This window comes from Penicillium coprophilum (assembly GCF_028826855.1).
Source record: "Penicillium coprophilum strain IBT 35676 chromosome Unknown utg000005l_segment0_segment0, whole genome shotgun sequence".
In the NCBI taxonomy this organism is placed as follows: Eukaryota; Fungi; Ascomycota; class Eurotiomycetes; order Eurotiales; family Aspergillaceae; genus Penicillium; species Penicillium coprophilum.
Window position 1 is genome coordinate 3264545 of NW_026622724.1, and position 26998 is coordinate 3291542.

At 46.8% G+C, this 26998-nt stretch overlaps 10 protein-coding genes across 10 annotated transcripts; 5 read left to right on the top strand and 5 right to left on the bottom strand.

Moving 5' to 3' along the window:
- Positions 1-694: 694 nt before the first annotated feature.
- On the top strand, positions 695-1461 carry N7500_008758 (vacuolar protein sorting-associated protein 29; the record flags this gene model as incomplete). Its single annotated transcript, XM_056679902.1, has 4 exons — positions 695-751; positions 802-816; positions 879-1292; positions 1345-1461. 4 exons carry the CDS (start codon positions 695-697, stop codon positions 1459-1461), a joined length of 603 nt encoding a protein of 200 aa, XP_056530274.1.
- A 944-nt stretch (positions 1462-2405) lies between these two features.
- N7500_008759 (polyadenylate-binding protein) lies at positions 2406-3239 on the top strand (the record flags this gene model as incomplete). The annotated part of the gene is made up of 4 exons (XM_056679903.1): positions 2406-2486; positions 2631-2887; positions 2945-3032; positions 3090-3239. The coding sequence occupies 4 exons, from the start codon at positions 2406-2408 to the stop codon at positions 3237-3239; spliced, it is 576 nt and encodes a 191-aa protein (XP_056530275.1).
- A 780-nt stretch (positions 3240-4019) lies between these two features.
- Positions 4020-7082, top strand: N7500_008760 (NEDD4 family E3 ubiquitin-protein ligase; the record flags this gene model as incomplete). The annotated part of the gene is made up of 10 exons (XM_056679904.1): positions 4020-4039; positions 4102-4124; positions 4199-4237; positions 4293-4398; positions 4471-4604; positions 4680-5931; positions 5987-6280; positions 6335-6472; positions 6529-6924; positions 6983-7082. The coding sequence occupies 10 exons, from the start codon at positions 4020-4022 to the stop codon at positions 7080-7082; spliced, it is 2502 nt and encodes an 833-aa protein (XP_056530276.1).
- Positions 7083-8634: 1552 nt separating this feature from the next.
- Positions 8635-9126, bottom strand: N7500_008761 (uncharacterized protein; the record flags this gene model as incomplete). Its single annotated transcript, XM_056679905.1, has 2 exons — positions 8635-8947; positions 9008-9126. 2 exons carry the CDS (start codon positions 9124-9126, stop codon positions 8635-8637), a joined length of 432 nt encoding a protein of 143 aa, XP_056530277.1.
- A 614-nt stretch (positions 9127-9740) lies between these two features.
- N7500_008762 (uncharacterized protein) lies at positions 9741-11179 on the bottom strand (the record flags this gene model as incomplete). The annotated part of the gene is made up of 3 exons (XM_056679906.1): positions 9741-10745; positions 10804-11055; positions 11102-11179. The coding sequence occupies 3 exons, from the start codon at positions 11177-11179 to the stop codon at positions 9741-9743; spliced, it is 1335 nt and encodes a 444-aa protein (XP_056530278.1).
- A 2258-nt stretch (positions 11180-13437) lies between these two features.
- On the bottom strand, positions 13438-14201 carry N7500_008763 (uncharacterized protein; the record flags this gene model as incomplete). Its single annotated transcript, XM_056679907.1, has 3 exons — positions 13438-13573; positions 13645-14014; positions 14063-14201. The coding sequence occupies 3 exons, from the start codon at positions 14199-14201 to the stop codon at positions 13438-13440; spliced, it is 645 nt and encodes a 214-aa protein (XP_056530279.1).
- Positions 14202-15256: 1055 nt separating this feature from the next.
- N7500_008764 (phosphorylase superfamily protein) lies at positions 15257-19113 on the bottom strand (the record flags this gene model as incomplete). Its single annotated transcript, XM_056679908.1, has 10 exons — positions 15257-15500; positions 15566-15745; positions 15808-16293; positions 16359-16682; positions 16752-17316; positions 17373-17994; positions 18057-18362; positions 18412-18471; positions 18564-18801; positions 18842-19113. The coding sequence occupies 10 exons, from the start codon at positions 19111-19113 to the stop codon at positions 15257-15259; spliced, it is 3297 nt and encodes a 1098-aa protein (XP_056530280.1).
- Positions 19114-19827: 714 nt separating this feature from the next.
- On the top strand, positions 19828-20085 carry N7500_008765 (uncharacterized protein; the record flags this gene model as incomplete). Its single annotated transcript, XM_056679909.1, has 1 exon — positions 19828-20085. The coding sequence occupies one exon, from the start codon at positions 19828-19830 to the stop codon at positions 20083-20085; it is 258 nt and encodes an 85-aa protein (XP_056530281.1).
- Positions 20086-20472: 387 nt separating this feature from the next.
- N7500_008766 (uncharacterized protein) lies at positions 20473-21594 on the bottom strand (the record flags this gene model as incomplete). Its single annotated transcript, XM_056679910.1, has 5 exons — positions 20473-20576; positions 20600-20907; positions 20936-21026; positions 21083-21164; positions 21220-21594. 5 exons carry the CDS (start codon positions 21592-21594, stop codon positions 20473-20475), a joined length of 960 nt encoding a protein of 319 aa, XP_056530282.1.
- A 1498-nt stretch (positions 21595-23092) lies between these two features.
- On the top strand, positions 23093-24984 carry N7500_008767 (amidase signature domain-containing protein; the record flags this gene model as incomplete). Its single annotated transcript, XM_056679911.1, has 8 exons — positions 23093-23103; positions 23164-23499; positions 23755-23851; positions 23928-24113; positions 24167-24282; positions 24330-24503; positions 24568-24656; positions 24863-24984. The coding sequence occupies 8 exons, from the start codon at positions 23093-23095 to the stop codon at positions 24982-24984; spliced, it is 1131 nt and encodes a 376-aa protein (XP_056530283.1).
- Positions 24985-26998: the final 2014 nt, after the last annotated feature.

Here is a 26998-nt window from a genome sequence, read left to right on the forward strand (position 1 = left end):
CATGTGAGAGTGAGAGGGAAGGTACTTAATGAGTCACTTTCGAAGGGAGGTTTTTAGGGGGAAAAAAAGGCGGATCCTCCCAACAGTCTACATACGATGTATGGTTCTATGAATTTGTGGATATTTAATCTGGGGTATTCTTCAGATTTGTCATTTTATATCATTTTATTAGCAATCCAAGATTGTTCATATCGATATACTGTTGACTGCATATTGGGGATAGGAGCATTCGGATACTTTTTTCAACCGGCTTTTTTCCTTATATTCCTGTATAGAAATACCAGTTTGTTGATATATTAATCACAATGTGTCTGCCCGGCAATTGCTACTCATTCAACCGTCGAACCCCAAAGTAGCATGTAGTATGTATTATCATGTCCCCTGGTCTCCGGAGACCTCCGCAAAGAGCTAGGAAACCTTCGAACCAATATAGGGTGGAATACAAATGCATAGATTAGATCATCAACCGAAAAGCATGCGAGACTTCCTTAAAAGGATCATGGCTTCATACATAACAGATAGCGCTAGCCGAATTGAGATATAAAATAGGGCTTAGGGCATTGCTTAGTTGCTCTTCCCCGCGAAGCTCCATCAGGCTGAAGCCAACAGGCGTTGTTTCTTTCTGGCTTGCTCCAATTTCCGATCCTCGTGGATCGCCCATTGACCTCGATCTACCCCACACGCACCATCCAGGATGACCGCTCGTTTGGTCTTGGTCATTGGTGACCTGTTCATCCCTGACCGAGCTCCTGTAAGCTGTCCTCAGCTCAGCTTCACTGTCTCCGCTAACACGTCGTCTAGGATCTTCCAGCCAAGGTCCGTCTTTATTCTACACTACACTTCCTTCCAGACCCGCTGACACTGTCCGTCAATTCTAGTTCCGCAAACTCCTGACCCCCGGCAAGATTGGCCAGACTCTTTGTCTGGGCAACCTGACTGACCGCGAGACCTATGATTTCCTCCGCGAGGTAGCTCCAGACCTGCAGATGGTCAAGGGTGACTACGATGTCGACTCTCCTAATCTTCCTCTCTCCAAGATCGTGAACCATGGCAGTCTACGAATTGGTTTCACCCATGGCCACACCATCGTGCCACCCGCCGATGCCGACGCACTGCTTATCGCGGCCCGCCAGATGGATGTTGATGTCCTGCTGTGGGGTGGCACTCACCGTTTTGAGGCATTTGAGATGGAGGGTCGGTTCTTTATCAACCCAGGAAGCGCAACGGGTGCCATGAGCTCGGGCTTCTGGCCAGATGGCGAGGAGCCTACGCCAAGTTTCTGCCTGATGGACGTGAGTTGCCCTAATCAAGTTAAAGGATAGTGTAAATACTGACTGTGAACAGATCCAAGGTGATGTCCTTGTGTTGTACGTCTATCAGTTGAAGACCGATGCTAATGGGGTAGAAAATGTGGCTGTTGAGAAGGTCTCTTTCCGCAAGAACCATCCCCCGGCTTCCTGATGTCCCCAATCCTACTTCTCCTCCTTCTCCCTCCGTGTAAATAATCGCCTTGGTTTTCGCCCGGTCATATGTTCTTCTCCCTTCTACTTTGTTGCAGATTCCATGCTTTTTCAATTTGATACATGATACCTTGAATCGAGTCATTTCCTCAACATCGCTTATGATGTTTGATCTATCACTACAAGCTACTTTACTTGCCCTAACACCCTCCATTGGCCCCCATGACAGGATTCACCTGATAGAATTGAATCCATCTCTTTCATTTTGTGATCGTGTTGAATAAGAGTTCTAAATTATGATGTCTGATTTAGTTGACTCAGTATCAAGATTATTTTATATTATACGATTGCAAGAGACAAGGACTATATCAAAAGAAGATTGTATATAGGCACTCTAATGATCCATCCTTCCAACTATATTTCTCTTCTAGTTAAACAATGACAGACCTCCTTTACAGTATATTCATGTACATGCTGATATTTTTCTACCCCAACAGTCATGTACTTTGTACATGCATACTCATGCTATAGAAATCATACCAATCACCGGAGCTTTTATCAGGTGAAAGTTCGTGTGTAGTGCAACAATTCCCTTTGAACGCGTCAGGGCGGTATATACCGCCCGGCAGTATACCGCCAGTTCATCCCAGGCGCCAATGGCGCTATTCCCAAAGTAGAAAGCCTCTCATTGCCAAATCCCAGAACTTCAATTCTCTACCGCCTAGAGGTCTTGAACAGAGGGTTTTGTTGATTCGTCCAAACCATCTGGGCAGTTTCCAACTTCAAGCATCTCAATACCTTCATTTTTATCTATCAAATTTGAGGCGCAGAGATCAGACCGACCCTCGGAGAGCTTTGACTTGCTCCCCTCATCGGTATCCCCGGCGCTTTCACCGACCCTTCGAATACCCCCAACCCGACTTTTTTTCCTTTTTTACCGACGAAATGGCTGCCGAAGGCCAGGAGATCCCCGAGGAGGTCAAGGCGGAGCAGATCCCATCCCAGGAAGATGGCGCAGATGACGAGGTAGGTGTAATCGGGGTTGTTCCGTTGCCCTGAAAGCAATTCCCACTCTTTGTTTGAGTTCATTGAATTATTTCTTTCATACCAATGTCGCGTACTTTTCTTCATATACAAGGCATCCCCCGCTAATATGATTGATCCTTATAGGAAGAGATTGAGGCCATGAAGCGACGAGTGGCCGAGATGGAATCCGAGGCTGCTAAGCTGCGCGAGATGCAGGCCGACCTTGATCAGCAAACCGTGAGCTTGCAAGAGAACAAAGAAGATATTGATGCGCGTAGCATCTTCGTGGGCAATGTCGATTACGGTGCTTCCCCAGAGGAGATTCAGGCTCATTTCCAGAGCTGTGGTTCCATCAACCGGGTTACCATTTTGCTGGACAAGTTCTCTGGCCAGCCCAAAGGGTGAGAAGCTGAATGGAAGGAGAATATAGACGGATCTATGCTGACAATGTGCTGCAGTTATGCTTACGTTGAATTCGCGGAACCTAGCCTGGTTGCTCAGGCTCTGGTGTTGAATGAGAGTGTCTTCCGCGGTCGCAATTTGAAGGTCGGTTTCTAATTGTTCATACTATTCTTGTCTACACTTGCTGATGTCGAATCACAGGTCGTTCCTAAGCGTACCAACCTGCCTGGTATGCACCGTGGCCGTGGCCGTGGCCGGGGTGGCTTCCCTCGTGGTCGTGGCTTCCCCCGTGGTGGATATCGTGGTGGTGCTAGCTTCCGGGGTCGGGGACGTGGTTTCTCACCTTACTAAGTGTGTTTTGAGGATGTTCCTGGAAATCTCGGGTCTGTCTGATTTCAGGACCATCTGAATTGATCATCTCATTTTCTCTAGGTGTGGCTTTGGAGTTGTGGGATCCGTGCTGTACAATAATTTCCGGGCAGAGAATTAGCAAAAAAAGAAGAGTTAATAGCTAGCTATTGGCTTAGCTATCAATTTAGCTATCAATTTTGCTATTAATTTAGCTATTGGTCTTATATTTAATGTAGTAATGTAGTGATCAGCTGATATAGGACCATGGATTATACCAATTTCTATACATAAGATCTTAAGAGAGGTATATAAAAGCGTATAGAGATCTATAGCTTCGAATACGGTTGCCTAAATATGGCTATGCTCTTGCTGTGATCGTTATATTTCTATCAAATTGCCACTCTACCCGCCCGCACCCGCTATATATTCTCTATTACGTATGACTAGGAAACTTGATAAAAAAAAATATTCATATTAATTGTATGATTTGTATGATATAATATTCTATAGCAAATATGAAAAGATATTAATAAATCTCTTACTCAGCCCCAGGGAAGTACTGACCGGGTATCTCGTACATAGTGAATACGTAGTCCGAGTACCCCAAACCCGGGCGCACCTAACCCTTCCCTTTCTCTCTTTCTCCTCTTCCAACATCCACCAACTTGCAAAGTCACCAACCTATCCACTCTTTCCGGGCTTTGACCTGGGCAAACTCGGTTTGGTCTTTTTCCCTTGGTGAATGTGCGCGCCCGCGCTGTTCTTTGGTTGATCGGAAATATGGCGTCAAATCTCCCAGCGTAAGTTGGACTCACGAGCATCCAGATCTGGATCTTCAGATCATCGCTGACATGAATTGTAGCCAGCCAAATCTCCGGGTCACGAGTAAGAGCTTCTCATTTCGAATCGACTTTCGACTCTGCGGGGTTCCGCATCCGTAACTAACCTCTGCTCTTTAGTTATCGCGGCCGACGGCTTGTACAAACGCGATGTCTTCCGTATGTGGTGGCTCCATTGATCGAGTACTGCGGGGTTGAAGCTGACCATTTCTAGGATTTCCCGATCCATTCGCTGTGGCTACTGTTGGAGGAGAGCAAACACATACAACCTCTGTAATCAAGAAGACTCTGAATCCCTATTGGAATGAGCCATTCGATTTGTATGTGTTATCGTGATAATTCCTCGCTGTCAGGGAGAGAAAAGCGTGATCGGGGTTAACCATTTTTTTCAGGAGAGTCAACGAGGACAGTATTCTTGCGATCCAGATCTTCGACCAGAAGAAATTCAAGAAGAAGGATCAGGGTTTCCTCGGAGTGATCAATGTTCGCATCGGAGATGTCATTGACTTGTCGATGGGTGGTGATGGTACGTCCGAAGAACGCCGATCGCGAGTCATAGAAAACGTGAACTGAGCTGACAGCCATGTGCCCCCCCTCACAGAAATGCTTACTAGGGATTTGAAAAAATCAAACGACAACCTCGTGGTCCACGGAAAATTGATCATCAACCTATCCTCAAACCTCACCACCCCGCATCCGAACCAGAATGGACTCCAGCGTCAACAGGCCCAGACATCGACTTCCAGCGGTCTTGTGCCCCAGGTTGCAGCATCAACATCTCAAACGCAGGCTGGCCCGAGCACTGTCGATACGGCCCCCGCCGCAGTATCAACTTCATCATTGAATCAGCGCACCCCAGCAACTGCTCCACCGACCGGCGCTCCTCCCCCAATGAATGGTGCCCCAACCAATCCCCCTGGACCCGGTGTCCCCTCTCGCGCCAATCTCAGCTCCTTTGAGGACAGTCAGGGTCGACTCCCCGCCGGATACGAACGACGTGAAGATAACTTGGGACGGACATATTATGTGGATCATAATACGCGCACCACGACATGGTCACGACCAGCCGCTAACTACAACGAGCATGCCCAGCGTTCGCAGCGCGAAGCAAACATGCAGCTCGAACGTCGCGCCCACCAGAGCCGGATGCTTCCAGAAGACCGAACTGGCGCCAATTCGCCCAACCTGCCAGATGCCCAGCAGATACCGACACCACCGCCCGGGCCTAACGCAGGAACCTCTCTCGCAACTGGAGCCCCCGCCGGGTCCAACGCCGCCGCGATTTCCATGATGGCAACGGGAGCCACCACTGCAGGCACAGGGGAGCTTCCACCAGGCTGGGAACGACGAGTGACGCCCGAGGGACGACCCTACTTCGTGGACCATAACACGCGCACGACGACATGGGTCGATCCTCGTCGGCAGCAGTATATCCGCATGTATGGTCAGGGACAGAATACAGGTGGCGCGAACAACACCACCATTCAACAGCAGCCCGTATCCCAGTTGGGGCCTCTCCCCAGCGGCTGGGAGATGCGTCTTACCAACACTGCTCGAGTATATTTCGTCGACCACAACACCAAGACGACTACATGGGATGATCCACGACTCCCCTCCTCTTTGGATCAGGGTGTGCCCCAGTATAAGCGTGATTTCCGCCGCAAGCTGATCTACTTCCGGTCCCAACCCGCGTTGCGCATCATGTCCGGACAGTGCCACGTTAAAGTCCGTCGTAATAACATCTTTGAGGACTCTTATGCCGAAATCATGCGTCAGAGTGCATCTGATCTCAAGAAACGCCTAATGATCAAGTTCGATGGCGAAGATGGTCTTGATTACGGTGGTCTTTCACGGTATGTTCTGTTCTCATTTTATCCAGTATTAATCAAAACTTGCTAACTCTCTTAGTGAATTCTTCTTCCTCCTCTCCCACGAAATGTTCAATCCTTTCTACTGTCTCTTCGAATACTCTGCCCACGATAATTATACCTTGCAGATTAATCCCCACTCGGGCGTGAATCCCGAGCATCTCAATTACTTCAAGTTCATCGGCCGAGTGGTTGGTCTGGCTATCTTCCACCGTCGTTTCCTTGATTCCTTCTTCATTGGGGCCTTTTACAAGATGATGTTGCGGAAGAAGGTCAGCCTTCAAGATATGGAAGGTGTGGATGAGGATCTGCACCGCAATTTGGCATGGACACTGTAAGTTCGGTGCATACAATCTCATTTCGAGAAATCACACTAACACCATGGTAGGGATAATGACATTGACGGAATTGTGGAACTCACATTTTCGGTTGACGACGAGAAGTTTGGTGAGCGTCGCACTATTGATTTGATACCCGGTGGTCGGGATATTCCCGTCACCAACGAGAACAAACCACAATACATTGAGTGAGTGGAACCCCCTCAGCCCATAGCCTGGTACACCCCCGCTAATTGTATCATAGGTTGGTCACGGAATGGAAGATCATGAAGCGAGTCGAGGAGCAGTTCGATGCCTTCATGTCCGGCTTCAACGAGCTTATTCCTCCCGATCTTGTCAACGTCTTCGACGAGCGCGAACTCGAGTTGCTTATCGGTGGTATCGCCGACATCGATGTTGAAGATTGGAAGAAGCACACCGACTACCGCGGCTACCAGGAGCAGGACGAGGTCATTCAGAACTTCTGGAAGATTGTCCGCACCTGGGATGCCGAGCAGAAGTCTCGTCTTCTCCAGTTCACTACTGGTACCTCGCGTATTCCTGTCAACGGATTTAAGGATCTGCAGGGATCTGATGGCCCCAGACGGTTTACCATCGAGAAGTCTGGTGATCCTTCTGCGCTACCCAAGTCGCATACTTGGTATGTATTCAATGCTTGTTCCTGTACTTGTATCACAGCTAACCTTGTTCTTCCACAGCTTCAATCGTCTTGATCTCCCTCCTTACAAGACGCACGAGGCTCTAGAGCACAAAATGTCTATCGCGGTGGAGGAAACGCTTGGCTTTGGACAGGAATAGAGAGTCTGTTGCTGTTACCTCTTCTGCCTCTACTGTACCTGGATCTTTCTACCCTCCCCCCTCTTGCAGCGTGCAATGCAGGATTTATTCCCTCTCCTGTTCTGAATTCTTGGTCTTGTTTGTTAAATGTAACCCACTACTCACGAAGCTCTCGTTTTTTTTTACCAGCCAACCAAACCAACTTCCAATTTTTGATCTCTGCACTGGATTAGGATAGGATCTAGGGCTGGAACATTAAGGTCAAGTTCATCTCCTTCCTGTTCTCTGGCTGCTCTTTTTCTTGTCAAGGAGAAGGATTCCACCACCTTTCCTTTTCCGTCTTATCTGCATCCCCCTCGACTTGGCTATACATACCCATGCTGGCTCTTCCCACACTCGTTCTGTATTCATCATTCTACGTAGCAAATAAAAAGAAATCATTGGACTTTCTTGGAATTCTTTCGCTTGCTTTTATCTTGTTCACACAGCTGAACTACAGCAAAGCAGTAACTAATAGTCATCTTTTATAACATTGCTTTACTCTTACGTATGTTGTTTGATCGTGTATCCCCTATGTCACGATCGATTACCTATTAGTGTCGTATAGACGTAGTTTGCACTTTTAACCGAGGTCCCTTCTTACAAAGTACAAAGTGTCTTGACATCTTGACCACATATAAGACCTGGATCAATCTAAAAGAACATTGAACCGTATTCTCCCAAAGTCTCACATGGTACGATGTCAACTATCAAGTGGACACATAGGTTATTGGTTCTCCTTAATGGACTATAAGGCGCTCCGGTACTTTCTTGTTTCATCACAAAAATCCATACATATATGTAGCTATTTGCCATTTACACGGTCATCTTAGAGCACGGATGAGACCAATGGGGCATCAATGTTGCAGTATGCAAAAGAATTGCATACTGACCCGTTTCACCAATCCAAAGATTCAGATATACGGGATACTATATCAACCACCATTAAGATCCCTTGTTGGAAATGCGGGACAGATTGGATCCTAGCGGTATACTGCTCAGCAGTAGCATACTGTTAGTGTTGGGCCGTCTGCTACTAGGTTCCATTCCGTCCAGCATTTCCTTTTTTTTCTTTTTGTTCAACCTCGCCGTTCATTTCGCGCACGCTATCTTACTCTTTTTACTTCACATACATTAGGCCGCTTCTCTGGGCTATACATGACATGCACGTAGGTGTTTAACTATCTAGAGCACTGCTTCAGGCAGCACCTTGTGCCTTTCTCTGATTACTGTCATGTAGAATTTGACTGAGCACTGATTTTCCTCATGGTTTGTTTAGCGTCATGTCTTTCGTGTTTCCTCTGTTTCTCTTTACTCTCACTTTACTAGATTATTGTCAAATTACAAACATGCACCTATTTACTTGTTCTAGTGCAAAGTGTAGGACTTCCATAACGAAACTAAGATCAAACGCTCTTCCCGGATTCGAATGGAACAATACAGACCGGTGCGAGACTATGTACTCTAAAACCTTCGGCTTTCTATAGCAACACGCACAATTCTATCTCTTTCCCCCACCTCAAATCTGTCGATATCAAACATTCATACCAGCAGCCACAAGTGACAACCCAACAAGCAGGAAAACGTGCACCCCGACTGCTCCCGCACCTCCTTCCTCGTCTCCAGAACTTGTAGAGGCACTTGCAGAGGCACTTCCGGAGGCACTCGCTGATGCACTAGCCGTCTCAGCCGGCCCATCGCAGTGCCAATGGTCGTTATGCGGCTCGCAACCAACAGACTCAGTAGGACTAGGCATTGTAGGAGTGACTTGCGTGGAGGTGCTCACTACAACCTCGCTTGTCGTTGATGTAACCGAGACAGCTGTCGAGGCTGGACCGTCACAGTGCCTATATAAAGGGCGTTAATAAACGCCGAGTGATAGACAAGACATACGGGATAGAACAAACCAATGGTCTCCGTGTGGCTCACATCCAACTGAAGCAGTAGGAGATGGACCTGGATCTTGGGCCCAGACTCCAGATGAGACTGAACTCAACATAGCAATGAAGTAGATAGATAGTCTCATTATGGCGAGGGATTCAAAGTGCACAGTATAATGATGGCAAATATTCTCAAGCCAGAGACCTGCTGCACCGGGTTTGCACCTGAATTTATACCTGCCACTCCGTTGAGATAGTAGTGGTTACGAGGCCAAGAAAGCGGAAGTCTTGGTGCCCCAAAGGTTCTCAGCTTGGCACCGGTGGTGTCTCATTGTATGGGGCAAATTGTGCATTGGCCTTCAATTAGATAGTATTCTGTGGGTAACAGTGGTAGTATTAATGAGCAATATGACTTTTCTTGGATAAGTCTTGGCTATATTGGACCAATGTCTTGGTTGGACTAGACAGTCCCTGCCGATCCCAACTTGCCAAGAGTGTTGATACTTTATTCTCCGAGCGATACAGTTTTTTCTTCGTGTAAATTGCGAACCGGGGAGGAAAATTCATTGCGCTATAGGTGGTTAGATTAGGTGGGTGTCATATAAGATATTGGGTCGACTCAGCAGAGACACGGGAGGTCGTAGCCCTATCTCGTCTTATGTCTTCCGTAGTTGAACTATTACATTCGGATGATACAGCTAAATTCATTTTCGATTTCTAATAGGAGAAAGCAAATTACGAAATGGATTTCGTTCCTATCCTAGCGCTTGACAGCCTCCCAATACTGCGCCTGATATGCATTTTTATTCAACCCTCGCCCATTCCGACCATATGCCACTTCCAATCCTCGCACTGGCAAGCCAGGCAATGTAACATTTCCAATCGTGGGATCTGTCCCCTGGAACTCAAACCCCATGCTATTACTCAGCGCCACAATCTCATCCAGTGATAACTGCACAAATGGCGCGGTGCCATACAATAAAGGACCTAGGTTCACCCAACGACCACCAGGACGAAGCAGTCTGTGTATAGTCTCAAGGTATGAGGCTAGGTTCCGCGCTGTATCGATAAAGAACAAGGTCACGATTATATCGTATAGGCCTGTGTGTTCTGTGAATACCGTTGTGAAATCTCCCTCAATGAGCAAGACAGATGATGGGTGAATGACTTCGTTTGGGAATCTAATAGACCGCTGAAGATCATTGGTCGTCGCATGGTGAGACCACCAGTCGATGTACGGGTGGAATTGTACACTGTTGGGGACGGAGAGACTGGATACATAACGGTACGCAAGGTTCATGTATGCTGACCATTCATTCATAGTGACACCAAAGCCTAACGTCTCTCGAATCAGCCAATGGAAGTCTAGCAGATAATTAAACTTATACTCACCTCCAAGTTTGTCGACCTCATGCGCCAGTCTTCCTAATCCCGACCCAGGTAGTAGCACTCGCAAGGGTCTGTCATTAGTTCGTGGCATCTGGGCGAGCGAGTTCAAAATGCACCCAGAGGATTGTTGGCGCTCTTCATGACCCTCGTCTGCCCAGTCACGCACAAAATGCTTCATTCCCTGAGAGACACTAGTTCTATCAGCGGACCGCTGCTGACTTTCACTTTCTTTGATGAATTCGTCTAGCTCAGATTGACTGATATTGTAGAATGAAAGACCGTACTCAACAATAGATCTGGATAGCTTGGCGTTTGTATCGACCAGATGTTCTATTGTGTTGATTTTACGTGTGTAGTGGATGGTTGACTCGAGCAACTAGGCCAATTAGCCAAACTTGCTTAACAACCGTGAAAGAAAGGACGAAATAACATACCGTTCGCTGCCGCTTAGGAACATTCTTATAAAGATTCCTCCATTTGTCCACCTCAGCTAGACTTTTGTCTTTGTAGCAGGTATACCCATGCAAGGCAGTTAACAATCGATGTCGAGGGTGGGTAGAGTCCCATTTCCCGCTGGATCGCTGGAGATTCTGAAGCAGACGTGTGTGCTCTTCATTGTATGTGGTCAATGGCACTGGGGAGTGAAATGTACTAGGAGTGTAAAGTTCAACGTTTTGGGAGATGTTCTATAGGATGTCAGTTCTGATAGTGTCGGTTTTATATTGATCTGACCTTGATCCATGGAGAAAAATGAATGGCAAATTCCACCCATGCCATGCAAGTGAATAGGAGAACTAACTCACGCAGCATACTGTTTGAATTAGAGAATTCAAAAAAGCCATTGGATGAAAAGCATATCCCAATAGTGAACTTTTATGGGAGCAACTGCCAAGCCCTAACCTCTCAAGGTCCTCGATGCCAAGGGACTATCGGGGTCCCAGACATGGCATAACGGTATTGATTTTTCCAAATAGAAAAAGTCAAATCGCTTGGATTATTCGATGGGCACTTGGTGGGATGGATCGCACTATCTGCCAACCTTTCCTCTATCAAATTCCTTGAAGCGACAGGATCGGGTAGTAATATTGAGAACGGTCTGGATCGGAGAACCATCTGACATCCGAAACTCCATAAAGTGATGGCAAACACACCAAAACTTGCTAGGTAGAGGGCTGCACCGAATAGCAAATTGCCAAATTAGGCGTCTTTTGTGTACATAGGCATCTATACGTACCGGATTTTCCCTTGGGGATTTCCTATTTGGGCTGCCGCCGCTTTAATGAGGGTGCTCAGGCTTAGGCTCTCAGAGTAGATATCAGCACGAGCTCAGAGTCAGTGATCAGCTCAGAGAAGTCACGTGCATGATGACTGATACTATGTAAACCTTTGCTCATAAATAACTAGGTAGTTATGCTTACTGATTACTCAGTGCCACTCTGTGTCCAATCAGTGAGCAACTCTGATCACTCAGACCACCACAAACTGGGCATACCTATCCGAGGGTCGGGATCTACTGGCAGAAAGCTGATCGTCAGCCGACTTATTATGTGAGCCGGACCCTTGAACTCGAGAACTTTACGGAATGATATGACCTATATAAGAGCATTGCAGAGTGTAATTCAACTTTGATATCTAAGAGTGTCGTGTACTAAACTAACCGAAATCATCGCTATATAGGTTCGGGTCCGCCGAGAACCTGGATATCGGAATGGCCTGCTGAGGTTTGCAGTCTATGCCGTTAGACATACATCCCTTCAACAGGGCCTTGCCTACTAAATTCCTTGGAAAAGTTATGGTTCGATTCCGCTGCTAATTCCAAATATTTATAGCTGACCTGCGCTGTATCGGCCTCAGCGAGAGCGTGTGCAACTGCTGCGATATTTTTGATCTAATTGATAGCAGTCAGCAAGGGATATATGCTCAATATTTTGTAACTCACCTCTCTTCCATTGGGAGCCAAAGATCCCAATCGCTGGATGTCATCCTCCTTTGCATCGGTCCCTCGTGTGATTTTGCCTGGTCTATGCAACATAGTCCTGGTGTTCACTGCGGCCCTTGTAAGTATCGCTCCTTCTCCTGGACTTACTATAGCTAGATTTGTTTTCTAAAAAAAGGGACAACAGCCAGTGATTTAGATGAGTCTCTCATCAATCGCTCACTCCTCAGGTGTCAACACAGTCTCAACCCAGACCTACCAGAGTCTCTGAATAGTCCCCGGGAGGAATATTTAATGACTCTCGACGTGGCAAAGAAGGTTCTACCAGCGGTGGCAAACAATACCAAGCTGCTAGCTCAGTCCCAGCCCACGGACTCGAACTATTAATAGGAGCCTAATTGTAGACATTCTCCAAAGACACCTATCTATTACGTTTTGAGGTACGACCTGCCTAAAAGGGTTCTGAGTCGGCAATGCTGATCAATCCTTAGGAAACCCCATCTCCAAAGAAGAGCTGTTCAAATACACAAATGGCCGATTTCTTTCCGAGGAAGACTACCAATTTTCCAAGCGCTATATTCGTTTTGATGTTGACTGGCTCTGTGATGTGATCGCAAGTATCCCCAGAGCTATGGCAGTGTAGGTATTGAAGATAGAGAAGATGGAGGGTGGGTTTAGCAAGGCCCTCCTTGTAACAACCGCAGATGGCTCGGAATACACCGTCAAAGTTCCGTGTCCAAATGTAGGAAGGCCTTTGTACTGCATAGCATCTAAGGTTACGGTTTTAAGCTTCGGTAAGATTGATCTCCTACTTAAATCCCGTCAATGTATAAAACTGATGGAAATTCTTTGTTCAGTCAGGACACATACCACTATTCCTATGCCTAAGGTCTTAGCATGGAGTGCCGAACCAACCAACCCAGTAGGCGCTGAGTATATTGTGATAGAGCGGGTCCCTGGTGTCCAGATCTTTAAGAAATGGGATGAAATGGGAGAGAGCAACCGAATATCGATTATTAAACGTCTCACACAATGGGAGCGTGAACTTACTGAGATTCAGTTTCCGGCTTTTGGTAGCCTATACTACAAAAGCTCCCTTAGTGGCTCCTTGGGTGAGCATAAATTAATCCCATTAGATCAATCCGTGGATCCCGACGATACCACGGAGCCAAAGCAAGAAGCCGCGACCAGGGCGGCCGAGGTCGCCTAGATATTCCTCGTAAAGCGGGTCAATCATAAAAATGCCGCGGGCTTCTAGAAGGTTGCGACTGGCAAATAGTCTGGAATATAGACTTCCTACCCCAGCCGAGACTAGTACCCAGGGAATGGTCTCACCCACAAGAGCCAAAGCCTCTGTAAGTATATCTGCCGACATCCCCACGGAATAAGGCGAGGGAGCGTTATCAGACCACCCGAGTCCTGACCAATCCCAATAGTAGTATCAGCTGATCGATCCCCTATTATAGACACATCGTCGATAAAAGGCTGCAGGGTGTGCTCGACAGGGCTATGACCGCCCTCGAGAAGAATCGTCGGAGAATTGGAGTTCTCACTCTTATTCCCCACACAAGTGAGATGAACCTGGTATGAGTCCCCGTTCACCAAATACCTTTCACCGCGAGGCTCCAACCCAGCATTAAAAGCGCGTAGGATAAGCGTAGCTGTGAACAACACGGCAGCGACTGCCATAACAGCCAACAGAATAGTCTCTACGAAAACAATAACCTATTCTAGTAACAATCTTCTCGTTTCCTCACGACCCATCAGACGTTCCTCCTCCTTCCTCTTCCCCCACACAACCACCCGATTCTGCACGACTTGATAGAGAGAAATAAGCGTCACCCAAACCACCGAAGCAATACCCACCCAGCCCTCCTCGGGGCGGATGCGAGACATAGTAAGAATGATAATCATATCGACGAGATGTAGCACCGCAAGCGTGATTCCCTATATTGTCATTGGCTTCGACGGCACAGCGAAGAACATCAGTCCGAGGACCAGGTACCCAGTAGCAAGGGTGGTTGGTATACGAGAAAGCGAAGAAGCCGGATCCGTGTGGGTGGATCATGGGCAGACTAACGAAGATCGAGACTAGGAGGAATGTCCACCAGATGAAACTGAGGGCTAGAGCGACGATTGATAGACCGCGGATAGCGCGCACGCTCTATAAATTGTACGGTGATACCTGCAGATAATCAGCCGACTGCTCATTGACACGATTCGAGCAAACATACCGCCGGATCGTTGGGGCTCAGATACCCCTCATTGTTATCAGGGAGTAATCTCGTGTGCTCGGTGGGTTCTTCAGATCTGTGCTCGGCGTGGTGATCGGCATGATTGGGTGTCCCGGACTCATCTAGGCTGTTTCGCTTGCCCTAGGACGACATTTTTGCAGATCTGGATTATATTAAATCTGAGGCGATCTCGTCCAGAGACAACTCAGTTATATCTAAAGGTTGTTCATGACGTCATGCATTCTCCAGGTGTTCCCGGTTATCGCGCAGATCTTATAGACCGACCAACCACATGCATTGAACAAACTAGATTGTAGGTGTATGTCCCTGTATTGACTGGTCGGACGGATCTGGCTTTTGATCTCGTATATCCACGTGTTTGTCGTTCGTCATACTTGAGAACAACGTTCCGGGAGTCAAAAAGAACCAAAAATATTATATGTACCTAGTAGGTATACGATATCACCTTCAGGGCTACCCCTTATAAAGATAAAAGAGGATGAAGGTAGATCTTTTAACCCAAGTTGGCTACCAGCTTCCAACGTTCAAGTTGAGCATACCTATACAGGTAGCTAATTAAGAGTAGAGCTTTAAGCTCTCCTCTTCCTTCCAGATCTCTGAGGAAATGAGAAATCTCGCTTTCATTCGACTTGAACCCTGTCATTGAAACTACTAGTAATGATACAACAATGTCAAAATGCAATAGGTACAAAGTAGCTATCTGTCAATAAAAGGAACCAAAGAATCAAAGTCAACAGTACTACCATCAATGATATCTTTACCAGTACTGTCCTTGTAGTGCTGATACGCAGCAATACGCATCTTCTGCGCTTCTGCATGCATGCCACTACCATGGCTCTGTAACACCTGCGATAGGAGAATTTCGGTTCTTGCTAGCCTTCCCGAAATTGAAGCTCCTTTGAGCTGGTTGAGGATCTCAAGTGCTGACCGCAAAGATGATCTTGGCCGAGTTAGTTTATCACGATGCCATATAAAACCATGATGAAATTTCAATTTTCCACATACAACGCATCTGTGTTTCGACGTAGCGCAAGTTGCACAACAGCAGTCTTATGATAGGATGCTGCTGTGTAATAGTGGACTCCGAGGTCTGCTTCTCGTAGCTCACGCGCTTTGTGATGGCAGTTCAGGGCACTGTCAAGTTCTCCCTGCTCGTATTTCATGTTGCCCCGGATGTAGTATAGACTACATGTTTCAGCTTCGCCACATTGTATCAAAAGGAAAGGCACCATGGCGGCAAAACTCACCCTCCTAGAAATGCGGTACGTTCACTTGGTTCCAAATCTCCTATGCGCAGTTCTACCTCTCGCAATGTAACGTCTAAATCTTCGTACTGCTTCGTCATCATCAGACACCTCGATAGATTGAGATATGAGAGGGCCATTAAGCTTGGCGCGCGATGGGAAGCCTTTTCTCGAATACGGATTGCTGTCTTGTGGAAGTCGATTGCTTGATGAAGATTATTTTCCGCGGTATATGTGAGGGCCACCTGCATGTAGCTGTTGGCAAGGAGATGATCGTCGCAACCCAAAAGACGTTTGCGGATACTCCAAGCGCGCTGATACAAAGGACCAGCAATTTGATACTCATTACGATGAGCATGAATGATAGCTTGGCCAATGTAAACACGTGCCTTGTGGAGAGCTTCGCTGGGAGCCAAGGATTTGCAGAGATGATCGGCGGTTTGGAGTCTAGCAAGTGCCTCTTCAAGTTGACCTGTTTCAAACAGATACCTGCGATACAGTTAGCAAGGGCAAAAATAATAAAGGACAATGGGAGTAGGAAGAATGTATAATACCATGAAGCATCACATATAAGATTGACGAAATCCACGGCACTGCTGGTGTCAAAGCTCCGCTGTCGAAAGGCAGTCTCGATTGATAGAACATGTGGCAAGAAAATTTCACACTGTGGCCAGAACCTATTCATATGCATTCCGAGGTACTGTTTGGGAAACCCAGTGCGAACTGCCTTGAGGGCATTTTCAAATGCTTCGTTACGGTCTGCCCGCTCCACACGATCCAATTGGACTTGTTGCACTAACCGGTGGATTTCCAGGTCGTCGTCCTTGCTCTTGTGCAGGATATTGAACTTCTTGAGGGGGCGCAATGCACGAAGGTATCTAGAAATAAAGTCAGATCAGGGTCGTGGTGAATACACATGGGGAAAAAGAAAATAAACTAAAGCGTACTCCATCTCACTCTTGAAGAACGGATTTCCAAGACCTCTACCATGAAATAAAGTCCCAGGGATGTGATCAGGGTCAAGTAAGCAGAGAACATTCAAGAAAGCTGCGGAATTGTGATCAAGGGAGTTGAGATCAGCGGCCCACACAGTTTTAAAGGAATGTTCGTAGTACCTTGCCGATATATCGCTTTCCTCTGAAAGTAATCCGGTCTGACCTTCTAGAGAAAGCAGTTGATTCACTTTTGATAAGCTCACCGAGTGTTCAAATGCAAAACAACTCAGTTGCATCAACGCCATAGGCAAAAAGCCCACTTGCCGCGCGATGCTTTCGCAGGTTTCAATTGTTGTTGCCAAACGTTCTTCGCCGGTTTGCCGGATCAAGAAATCCACGGCTTCGATCTTTGAAAATCCTCTGACTTCGATATGCGCAGAAGAGGTGGGAAGTTTCATGGCCATATTCGCATCGCGAGTTGTTAGAAGAATATCTCCTTGGGCTTCTGCACACCAGAACTCTGCGAGGTCCTTTGCTGACTCGGCATTATCAAAAGTCAATAGCCACTTCGTATTTTCTATCTCACATGTGAGCTTCCTTTCGCCGAAACGGAAAGAGTGTAAAAGAACTCACTCTCAGTGTTTAGCCACTCAAGCACCACACTTTGTAGGTCTTTGGGATCGGCAAATTCGTCTGCCCCTGGAAGGTTGAGCCTTCTGGCAATAGAGGCGAAGCCTTGGGCTAGCTTAGGCCTTGAGTCTGCCCTGACAAAAAACATATACTTATAGCGCGACCTGTGCTTGTCCATGTACGATAGGGCCAGCTGAGACTTCCCCTGCCCACCCAGGCCGAATAGTGTACAGCAACGCGGGGCTGGGCTTGTGCGGGTATCCTGTTTTTGTAACTCGAAGCTAATCTCATTGAGAAGATTCGTTCTTTCCTCGAGGTCCTTTTGGGTAGGGAGGGTTTCTGGAACTGTAGTGGCCCCTGAATGGCGTCCGCCATCTGCCAGGATACTGTTATTGTCGGGGTTAGAGCACCGTGAAATGGGTCGAACAGGAACGGGAACTTCCAGACTGTTCTTCCCCAGAGAAGGAGAAAGTGACTTAGAAATGATATTATTCATTTGGAAGAGCACAAGCTCACATGCCGGGATGCTTCGGTTTTGAAAACGAGCCATCTCGATATGTGTTGCCTGCAGGGGGAACGAACTCTCGTTTTGTAAACCCATCACGGCGGAGAATTGTTCGACAACCTAAGATGGGCAATGACAGGTCAGTAAAGATATCTATCAATTTAGGCTTTCAGTGATCTCACCTTGACACTTTTCCAGGCTTTGACCTTCATTTTTTGAGTCTCATAGAAACTAACAGTCTGCAACCTCGGGTTTTTCGCCAAGTCGAGGAAGGTGTCTGACAACTCGAGCAATGCCTGTGAATTTTGCCTGAGAACGTTCAAATGTTCCGTTTGGGTGGATCCTCCAATTGCTCCAATTCTTGAAATTATCTGACCCCATTTTGCGTTGTCACTTCCTCGATGAGGTGTACCAAGAAATATTATGCCCTGGGTTGACTTCTCAATCTCAGGGTATATATTTTGGTTGCGCGATGTAACCAAAGCCTTCTGTGGTAAGTACGTATCTTTGTTTAGCCATGATCATTCAGAGCCTTACGCGCTTGACTACAATTCCCCCAAAGCTGTGTGCGACAAATAGAATCGGTCGGTCTTGAGCCTATTTCAAATGTTAGACTCACCGTTGTACCAGTCAGGGGCAAGGATGGGTATTTGGGAATGGAAAGCTATAAAAGTCACTCATCACCATACATTCTCATATTGCCTCTTGGCTGCCAGGGATGCAAGGAGGGCTTTTCCTAGGTCAGTACCACTCGCCGTAGATCGAGTGAAAATCCCAGAGTCGTATCCAAAAACCATGATGCGAGCTGTTGGGAATTCCTCAGGCAGGATATCGCGGAGCCACATCGTTTTCACATCTCTCTCCCTATAGACCCAGCTGTTGAAAGCATGACCGCCAAACCCATGCACGGCAATAATACTGATTATCCTATTAGTCTTCATGGCAATACAGCCGTATGAGAACTCACTCGACGTCTATCTTCTGGGGAGCACACAGAACCGTAATCCCATCAAAATCACCATCAACCTGAAGAACACGATCTCGACGGATCCCTGATCTCTCAAGTATATCGGTTAAAGTTTTCTCGCTTCGAAACGTGACAGTAGCTCCATGATTCCCAGTTGACTGGAGGGCATTTCTTGTGCTCAGTATGTCGGTATCTGCACATCGACCGAGCGTGATTTTTATGGTTTCATAGTCTAAGGGTACAGGTGAACCACTGACTCGTATAGTATCCATGATGATGTAGAATCTGTTGAGAAATCAAGAAAAAGAGGTGCATATCCGTAGACCGATCGAAGGTACTGGCTCGAAAATCCTTAGTTGTTAACTATCATATCAAATAAGCCATACATTTGATTAGGTACGATCCAACGCAGACACTTTGGAATTTTTTTTTTTTTTTTATTTGTACTTATTTTATCACCCGCATATCTTACACCTGATCCGAGTCCATGTCAATCTCTATTTTCTACACTTCGGTCGCATATAGCGGCACGGCTGCAATTTTCCAAACTTGGATTCCACCAGCGCAGGGGTTCGCGATGATGTAGGCTCAGAGTTCCGCCCAAGCTGATGCTCGTGATTGCTTGGGCATAAAAGTTATCTATGTACTGACTAGTAAAGCGGGGCATGCAGACTGTATCTTACCGTCTTTGTTACTTGGACATATAGGCCACTGGTATGACTTGATGTGTGGTCATATGTCTGCCTTTCCTCCTATAGAAACAACATAAAGTCTTTGGCGGGTCGCCTTTTCACTCGAACTTGTCTACCTCAGGCTCCTCACATATTTCAGTCACGGATCAAACGGATACCGTGATAAACATTCGATTGAAGAGCATAAATAGTCACAGAAGCTTTCTACTCGTTAGTCCTCCCCTCTCTGGGTCCTATTTCTGTTCAAACTAACAGAGAACAAGGGAAATACCATCGAATTTCACCAAAATAAAAATGGAAACTATAAATCTTGAGTTTCAGGAGCCGACTGCTGGTCCAGGTCAGAAGCAGCCCTGGCGTGAGTGGTGGCCACCTCGGCAAATAGAGTCGATGTCGGAAGAAGAACGCAAAGCTCAACCGTGGATAGCGTGGAAACCGGATCCAGCGAAGCCCAACGCTAAGCCCTGGCTTGGCTGGGTTCCTAGAAAGATTTGCCGTCGCAACGGAGATGGTCAAGACCAGTCTCCTAGCTCTGGTGCGGAGGGAGGATGAAGGAAGGTGAAACGAACGATTCTGACTCCATACTTGCTACATCCATGGAGAAATTTCGGCCCCGAGTTCAGTTCATTGGCATGTAACTTTACGCGCAAAGTTCGCTATCTGTTTGTCTTATTATTAATTTGACCGTGGGATAGCATCTGAATACTATTGATTTACTACTTTGGTGTCGTTCCTGGTGGAAATATCTAGGAGGTAAAATATGTAAGGGTATCACAATTTTCCTATATAGTAAATAACTATTCAAATCGCTAACTAGGTGGTTGATCTCTCTAAGTTTCACTGGTTGAGTGGCTTAAAACCCAGCCCAAGCTTCAAGCTTGGCATAGTGGCTAACATGTGAACCAGGGAATGTTTCCAGGCCGGAGGGTCCTCAAAAGCTCAGGCATCCGTGTCGTAGAAAATCATACATCGCACTTCGATACTTTCTCGAAATCTCGCACCTTCTGGACAAAGCGGGTTCTTGAACGCAGCGTGTGGAGCAACTGATAGATAAACATTAGCATACCTAGCCCGTCACTGGGTTCGCAACACTTGCACCTTGCCACGTTTTCGCGGCTTTCGTAGCATTTGAATAACAGAAATTCGTTCATCCGCTGATGATTCAAGAAATACCACTGGTGATCAGGGTCATACTTGCAGTAGAACTGCTCACCTACATAGTGAGGAAAGACGAGATCGGCTGCAAGAAGATCTCGGTCAATGTTAACAGTCCGGTAGTCGCACAACGCCAAGGGATAATCCTCAAGAGGCTCAAAGAGAGGTTTCCAGACACTGTTCAGTTGCTGGTTAATCCCTAATTCGGCAATAACAACCCTGCAAAGAGGGCCAGGAGATCGCATACTTGATGATTTGGCAGCGGCCTTTCAGTAAGTCCGTTGCCTCGGCCTTCATATGGAGTTTAATCCGATTAACACCACTTAAGAATGTCTGATCTGTTCGAAAATCAGTTATGGTTCTGTTTCATCAACAGGAGCGTTAAATCACGTACCAACATGAGCACATACGCTAGGCTGGCGGTTGATATTCTCCCCTACTGCGCCAGTTTGAATAGTTGGGTCTCGCTTGCGAACCTGACAAAGGAGAACGAATTAGTTGTGCCCTGACAAAAGAAATAAATGTAATTACTGTATGATCAAATATTTGCACACGGACGTTCCCAAAGCGCCTTTTGAGTAGTGACTCAACAAACGGGTAGTAGGTTGTCTCAATTGCTGCATCGTTCGAGAAGTCACTTTTCCAACCCTCTGCATCAAAGCAAAATGGCTCAAATCCTTGCTTATCTAGGTTGAAGCCATCCCAGTCAGATCGCATGTCCGTGAATTTGATCCCAGAGCGACGTTCAGTTTCTTGGTTTGTTTGTGCATAACCTGGCGGACAGGGAACATTGCAATAATAGGGCTTCTCTTTCTCGAAAAGCTTCAGATTTGCGCAATAGCAAATCGACGCCAGGACAGAGTCGCTTCCATCCGGGAGAGCTGTTTGTTTATTGAAGTTTTCCATGATTACAACGCTGTTTTCCTCGGGTCTCACTCAAGTCAAAACTTGGGTTCGGGACGAGCCAATTTAGGTGCCTGGGTCCCATTGTTTTAACTGTGCTATATTAATGACAATAGCCGCATATTTCAAAACGATACAGGTATCTAATTTACCCATTCTCAAAACCGAGTGGGAAAGCAGAACCAACCACCTCCCTCCACCCGGGTTAATTCAAAAGTGAGGCTGGCGTGCATCAAGGCGTCCGTAGCGGCTTTCTGTCGTCTACCAGTAGTGGACAATCTCTTTCCCCTTTCTCTCCAATGCCCCTCTTTTCTCCAATTTCGTTCAGGCTGCCGTGAATCGTGCTGCGCTTTAGCCGCAATATTTTGTTTGCAAGGTCTTCCCGCCCTGTATCTGCACGCGCCCTTCACCCGGGTGACTTCCAAAGTGAAACTGAAGTGCATCAAGGCCGCTCCAGACGCTCTCTGTCCAGGCTTTTATTGGTGGCAATATGGTCGAGCCTCCATTCCCTGTATGCAAAGCGTGCCACTTGATATCCGCCAAGTGCTCAACTCGTGTATGCGAAGCAAAGACCCCTCAATCAACCAAGGCAACCCTTGTTGGGGGACCAGACTCTCAACTGATCGGGTTCCTCTCAGTTTGCAGAAGTAAGCTCTAGGTCTCCCTTTCTTTTCTTCCTGAAATTGCCATACAACTCTGTAAGGTGAATCCTTGCGCCCGGTATGCTGTACGATTGGATGCTTTCCACCCTCCCGAGAGATAAGAAATTGATTGACCATAGCGGCCACTTTTTCTCACTTGATAATAAAGCGAATTTCCCACAGATGGCGTATCTCCACGACACATCTACCACTCCATCACTGCAAATCCAAGAGTCACTCCCTGTCATCAACGTTCAAGACGAGGGATCTTTCCTCTTGAGAGGATTGGACTTCAAACTCAACTCTTCGAGCTTGATATTTCACAATGGAGAGGTACTGTATATCTTCATTCAAATACATCAAAACCTCAGACTCTACATATGACTGACATGAACGACAGGACCCCTTCTGTAAAGAAACCTACATTCCCGCATCGATTATTGAATCTCCGGATGGGACATTAGATCAATCCTGGCTGGCCTCGACGATTGCTAGATTTAGAAAGGACCAGGAATTTTCTGACATTTTCCTCGAAGTCGTTATCTTGAAGGTACCTTCCGGTTCTATCGAGACTTCCATTCTAGGTTCCCCGGAACTGGAAATTCTGAAAGGTCTTCCCTGTAAAAGGCTGTTTTCAATCACGGGCGACAGTCACTCAGGTCTTCCAGAGGGTCCATTCTTCATGCGCAATGGTCAAATCTATCAACAATGGAAATTATATGACGATGTCTACGACGCCTTCCATCTACCCACAATTCAGCAGAGACATGATGATCAGATGTAAGTGGATTAAAACCAGAAATATGTGCATTTCATACTTGAAGATTCAGCGGGCGCTCTGGCTATCATTGCTAACTATCATGGACATTAGGTATGAGGCAGCCACTCATAAGAGTCTTGACGGTCACTTTCAAATCGCTGTTCCGTCTAGGCTGCACTTCCAAAAGACACCGAGAAAGCCCTTCAATGGGATGCGGATTGCCATTAAGGATATTTTTGATGTCAAGGGAGTCAAGACAAGTGGCCAGTCTCGCTCATACAATCAATTGTATGGGCCAGCCACCAGTTCAGCCCCTCCCATCCAACGTCTCCTAGACTTAGGTGCGATTGTCGTCGGAAAGGTTAAGTGTACTCAATTTGCCTCGAGTGAGCAACCAACAGCCGATTGGATTGAAACTCTGTGCCCGTGGCACCCACGTGGAGATGGATTTTTAAATCCTCGAGGAAGTAGTACCGGTTCTGGAGTGGCAGTTGCTGGCTACTCTTGGTTAGATGCGTCGTTGGGTTCTGATAGTACGGTTCTACTTCCATTCCTTTTCACAGTATCTGTATCAGTTACTAATTCTATCCCTGCCTGATCAGCCAGTGGAAGTAACAGAGGCCCTGCTGCAGCGATGGGTTTGTTTGGGAACCGTCCTTCGCATGGCCTGCTTCCCCTCAATGGCATGTTGCCATGTTCCCCGTAATTCTATCACTGTCCCCTTCATTTCCGTGTCAGATTCTTCTAATTCGCGCTTGGCAGGCTGCTCGACACCGTAGGCTTCATCACCCGCAATGCCGAACTATTCCATGATATCAACACGCAGCTTTACCCAATCCCTACTAATATCTCCACGATAGTAAGTCAATCGCGCCATTTATATCGATCCACAGTCACATCACAAACTCTCTGACTTCCGCTAGACTCGACCCAAGCGGCTCATGTATCTTGAGGACTACCTTCCATATGATAACCCCGATGCCCAGGAAATCATGGACAGGTTCGTCACGCATATGAGTGAATTTCTGGGCTTGTCGGTTGAGCGCATCAACCTGGCCAGGCTATGGGACGATCATGACCCAACCGGTAAAGGGATCTCGTTGAAGGATCACGTCACACCGGTAGGTCTCAGAACAATATCATCTTGATGGACCAGCTCAATTAACTTGAACAGATAATGAATACACTTATATGGGCTGGATATGATCGAAACTATGCCAGATTTCGCCAAGAGTATCGGAAGACATTCAATGCCGATGCATATGTCAACCCGGTCATCAGATTTGCCTGGTAGGTCTATTTCTCACAGCCCAAGACACTCGCTGATAGCTATTCAGGGAGAGAGGCGCTACAATCACAGAAGAGACCATCAAGGAAGTTGAGGATGCCCGGGCCATTTACAAAAAATGGATGGAAGATGTCGTATTCCAGCAAAAGGATGGTCCCTTTGGAGCGATTGCGATGTACCCAGTCGGTGATCCCGAGCCAGTGTATCGTGACAACTATCGTTTGTAGGTCAAGTTCTTTCATACTGGTTGGCATGTTTGTGTTAACTTACTAACCATCAATCAAAAGGTCTCCAGAGAAGCTGACTGGATACAACTGGCGGGACAAGGAGGATCACCAAGCTTGTCTCGCTGAATTGCCAGCAATTGTCGTACCCGGTATGTGAAAATGAACTGTCATATTTTACGTACTATTATCTAATGTTGTTTTTTTACCCGAAGTTGGCCAAACGGCATATTTGTCCCGCATGAGTGGGAATTGGGAACACATGCCAGTTTCCATCTCAATCATGGGACCTCGCTGTGAGCATTAACAGACCCTGGTATCCGCTAGTTTTGTGCTAATCGATTTTTTCTCTCTCCAGACACCGATCACTGTCTCACAAAATTGGTCCAAGACATGCTGAAATCCACAGGTCTACCACTTTCTGTACAAGCTGGCAAAACTCCCTTTGAAGTCGCAGAGATTCCTTCCCAGAAGCTTTAAATTTGTCGTTCTAATCTCCCTTGCTGTACTTCAAGGGTATCTTTAACCAGTCGCCTGGGATTGTTCATTTTGGTACCTCAGGATTTAAGTCTATGATAGTGCGATCTTCGAACAGAATCTCGTCTCAAAGTGGATTCTGGGCTTCATATCAAAATTTGTTGAAATTTGGATGAATGTTTTCTATATCAAAAATTAATCCGCGTTAGTTGAACTTTCGAACTGGAACTCGCTCTTAAACTACCTGATGAAAAGTAAGGAAGAATATATCGATGATCTATTGATCTGATATCAATATTAATATCAATTACACACATGTATGATAGGATCGGGCACCGATGACTACGGAGACAGCGACGATGAAGTTATAATCTGAGAACGGGGGGGGGCATTGTGACATAACCGGGACTCGGAGTCACCCACCAAAGTAGTCATCTCTCTCTTATATCTACTAGCGGGTTTCTCAATTGGATCTTCGGAGCACATCTGGGCACGAAGCATACCATTTTTATATGTTGAAACCATGAAAGAACACTGACTTTTTCTTATTGCATGGTCTGCACTGCTATGTTGTCTTTGGATAAGCACATCTCATAAATCGCAAACAAAATGAAAATATATACGGCAGCAGCAAACGTTGCATAGATAGCAAAAACTATAAAGACCTAAAATCGGCAAGCAGCATTTCAAGATTAGCACATCTCTTTCTGTAATTTGACTGTATGACCTGTAGCACGTACCAACACCGGTGACCCCCAGATGTGCGTCCTCCACACGGGTTGTAAAACCCACAAAAACAGCCCCCCCTAGATATGAGATAATGGCGTAGCTGAGAAGCATTATCGGCGCCTGGAGTGCACATAGCGTTATCCATCGGGGCTGACTCTTGCTTGAAGAGGCATCCTTCAGCAGGTTAACCAGTCTTTCACAATCATCGCATCCCTCTTGCTCGAGATGAAATGTGGATAGCATAATATGAAGATAGAACGCGATGATAACGCAGAACAAAATCATTGTTAGGCTCCCATACCATAAAGCAAGGATGGGCCAGAAAGCGGTTTCGATGCCGGGCCACTGAAGCGAGGAAGATACGGAGGATGCGATTAGGGAGCCCTTGATAATGGGTCAGATTCTCTTCTTCTTTCACTCGCTTCATCGATATGTGCTCTTTGCTCCGCAGGAGAGTCAACATACAATGACGCCAACATATTGAAACTCGGTCTTTTTCGCCTCCTGCCAATGGAACATGCGAGCTCTGCGTTGTCCCGAGTCTTGTGGAAGGATAATTCCCTGGACATTGCCTTGAAGAATATACCACGGGGTTGTGCTGAGTCTCCATATGATGCAGGCCAACCACCGGAGTGAAGAGGAGGTCTATTTGTGGAAGTTGGTAAAGATATATCTTGAACTTCGGAGAAGCTTTCGTACGTACGCGTTTGCTTTGTGTGGATAACCATTCGGATATCCCATCCCATATCGAGTGCTGGGAAGTGTGAAAAGACCTATCAGATTGAACACTCATCTTCACCGCCTATCCACGGCTTTAGGATCGGAGTCAGAGGTCATGAATAACAGATGAGTTCAGGGGCAGGTGGGTGGGCAGAAGTAGCTCCTTCATTTACTGCTGTTGGCCATAAAGCGCCGCGGAAGCAAGAAAATATTTGCTCGGGGTGTTTCAGCCTCGATAGGCTGAAGCGGGGGGTAGACAGCCTGGCCATAGCAACATTGGTTCTTCATGGGACTTGGCTGGGTTCAGGATTTATTGGCTGCAGCTGCGGGGTTGGGCACTAATGGGGTGATTCTCGGCTGCTGTCGCCCTGTTTCTAGGCATTGCAGGCCGATCCCCCCTACCCCTGTCACGAGGGGCTAACGCGGCTCTCAGCCTAGCGTGTAGCTGGCACTCACACCTACCGTACCTGAGTAAAGGGCTGGTGAGGTAGTAAAATTACATCCTTCGCCTAGATCCCACCCCCCGATATCAACCCCACCATCCCCATAGACTCAAATTATGCAAAGC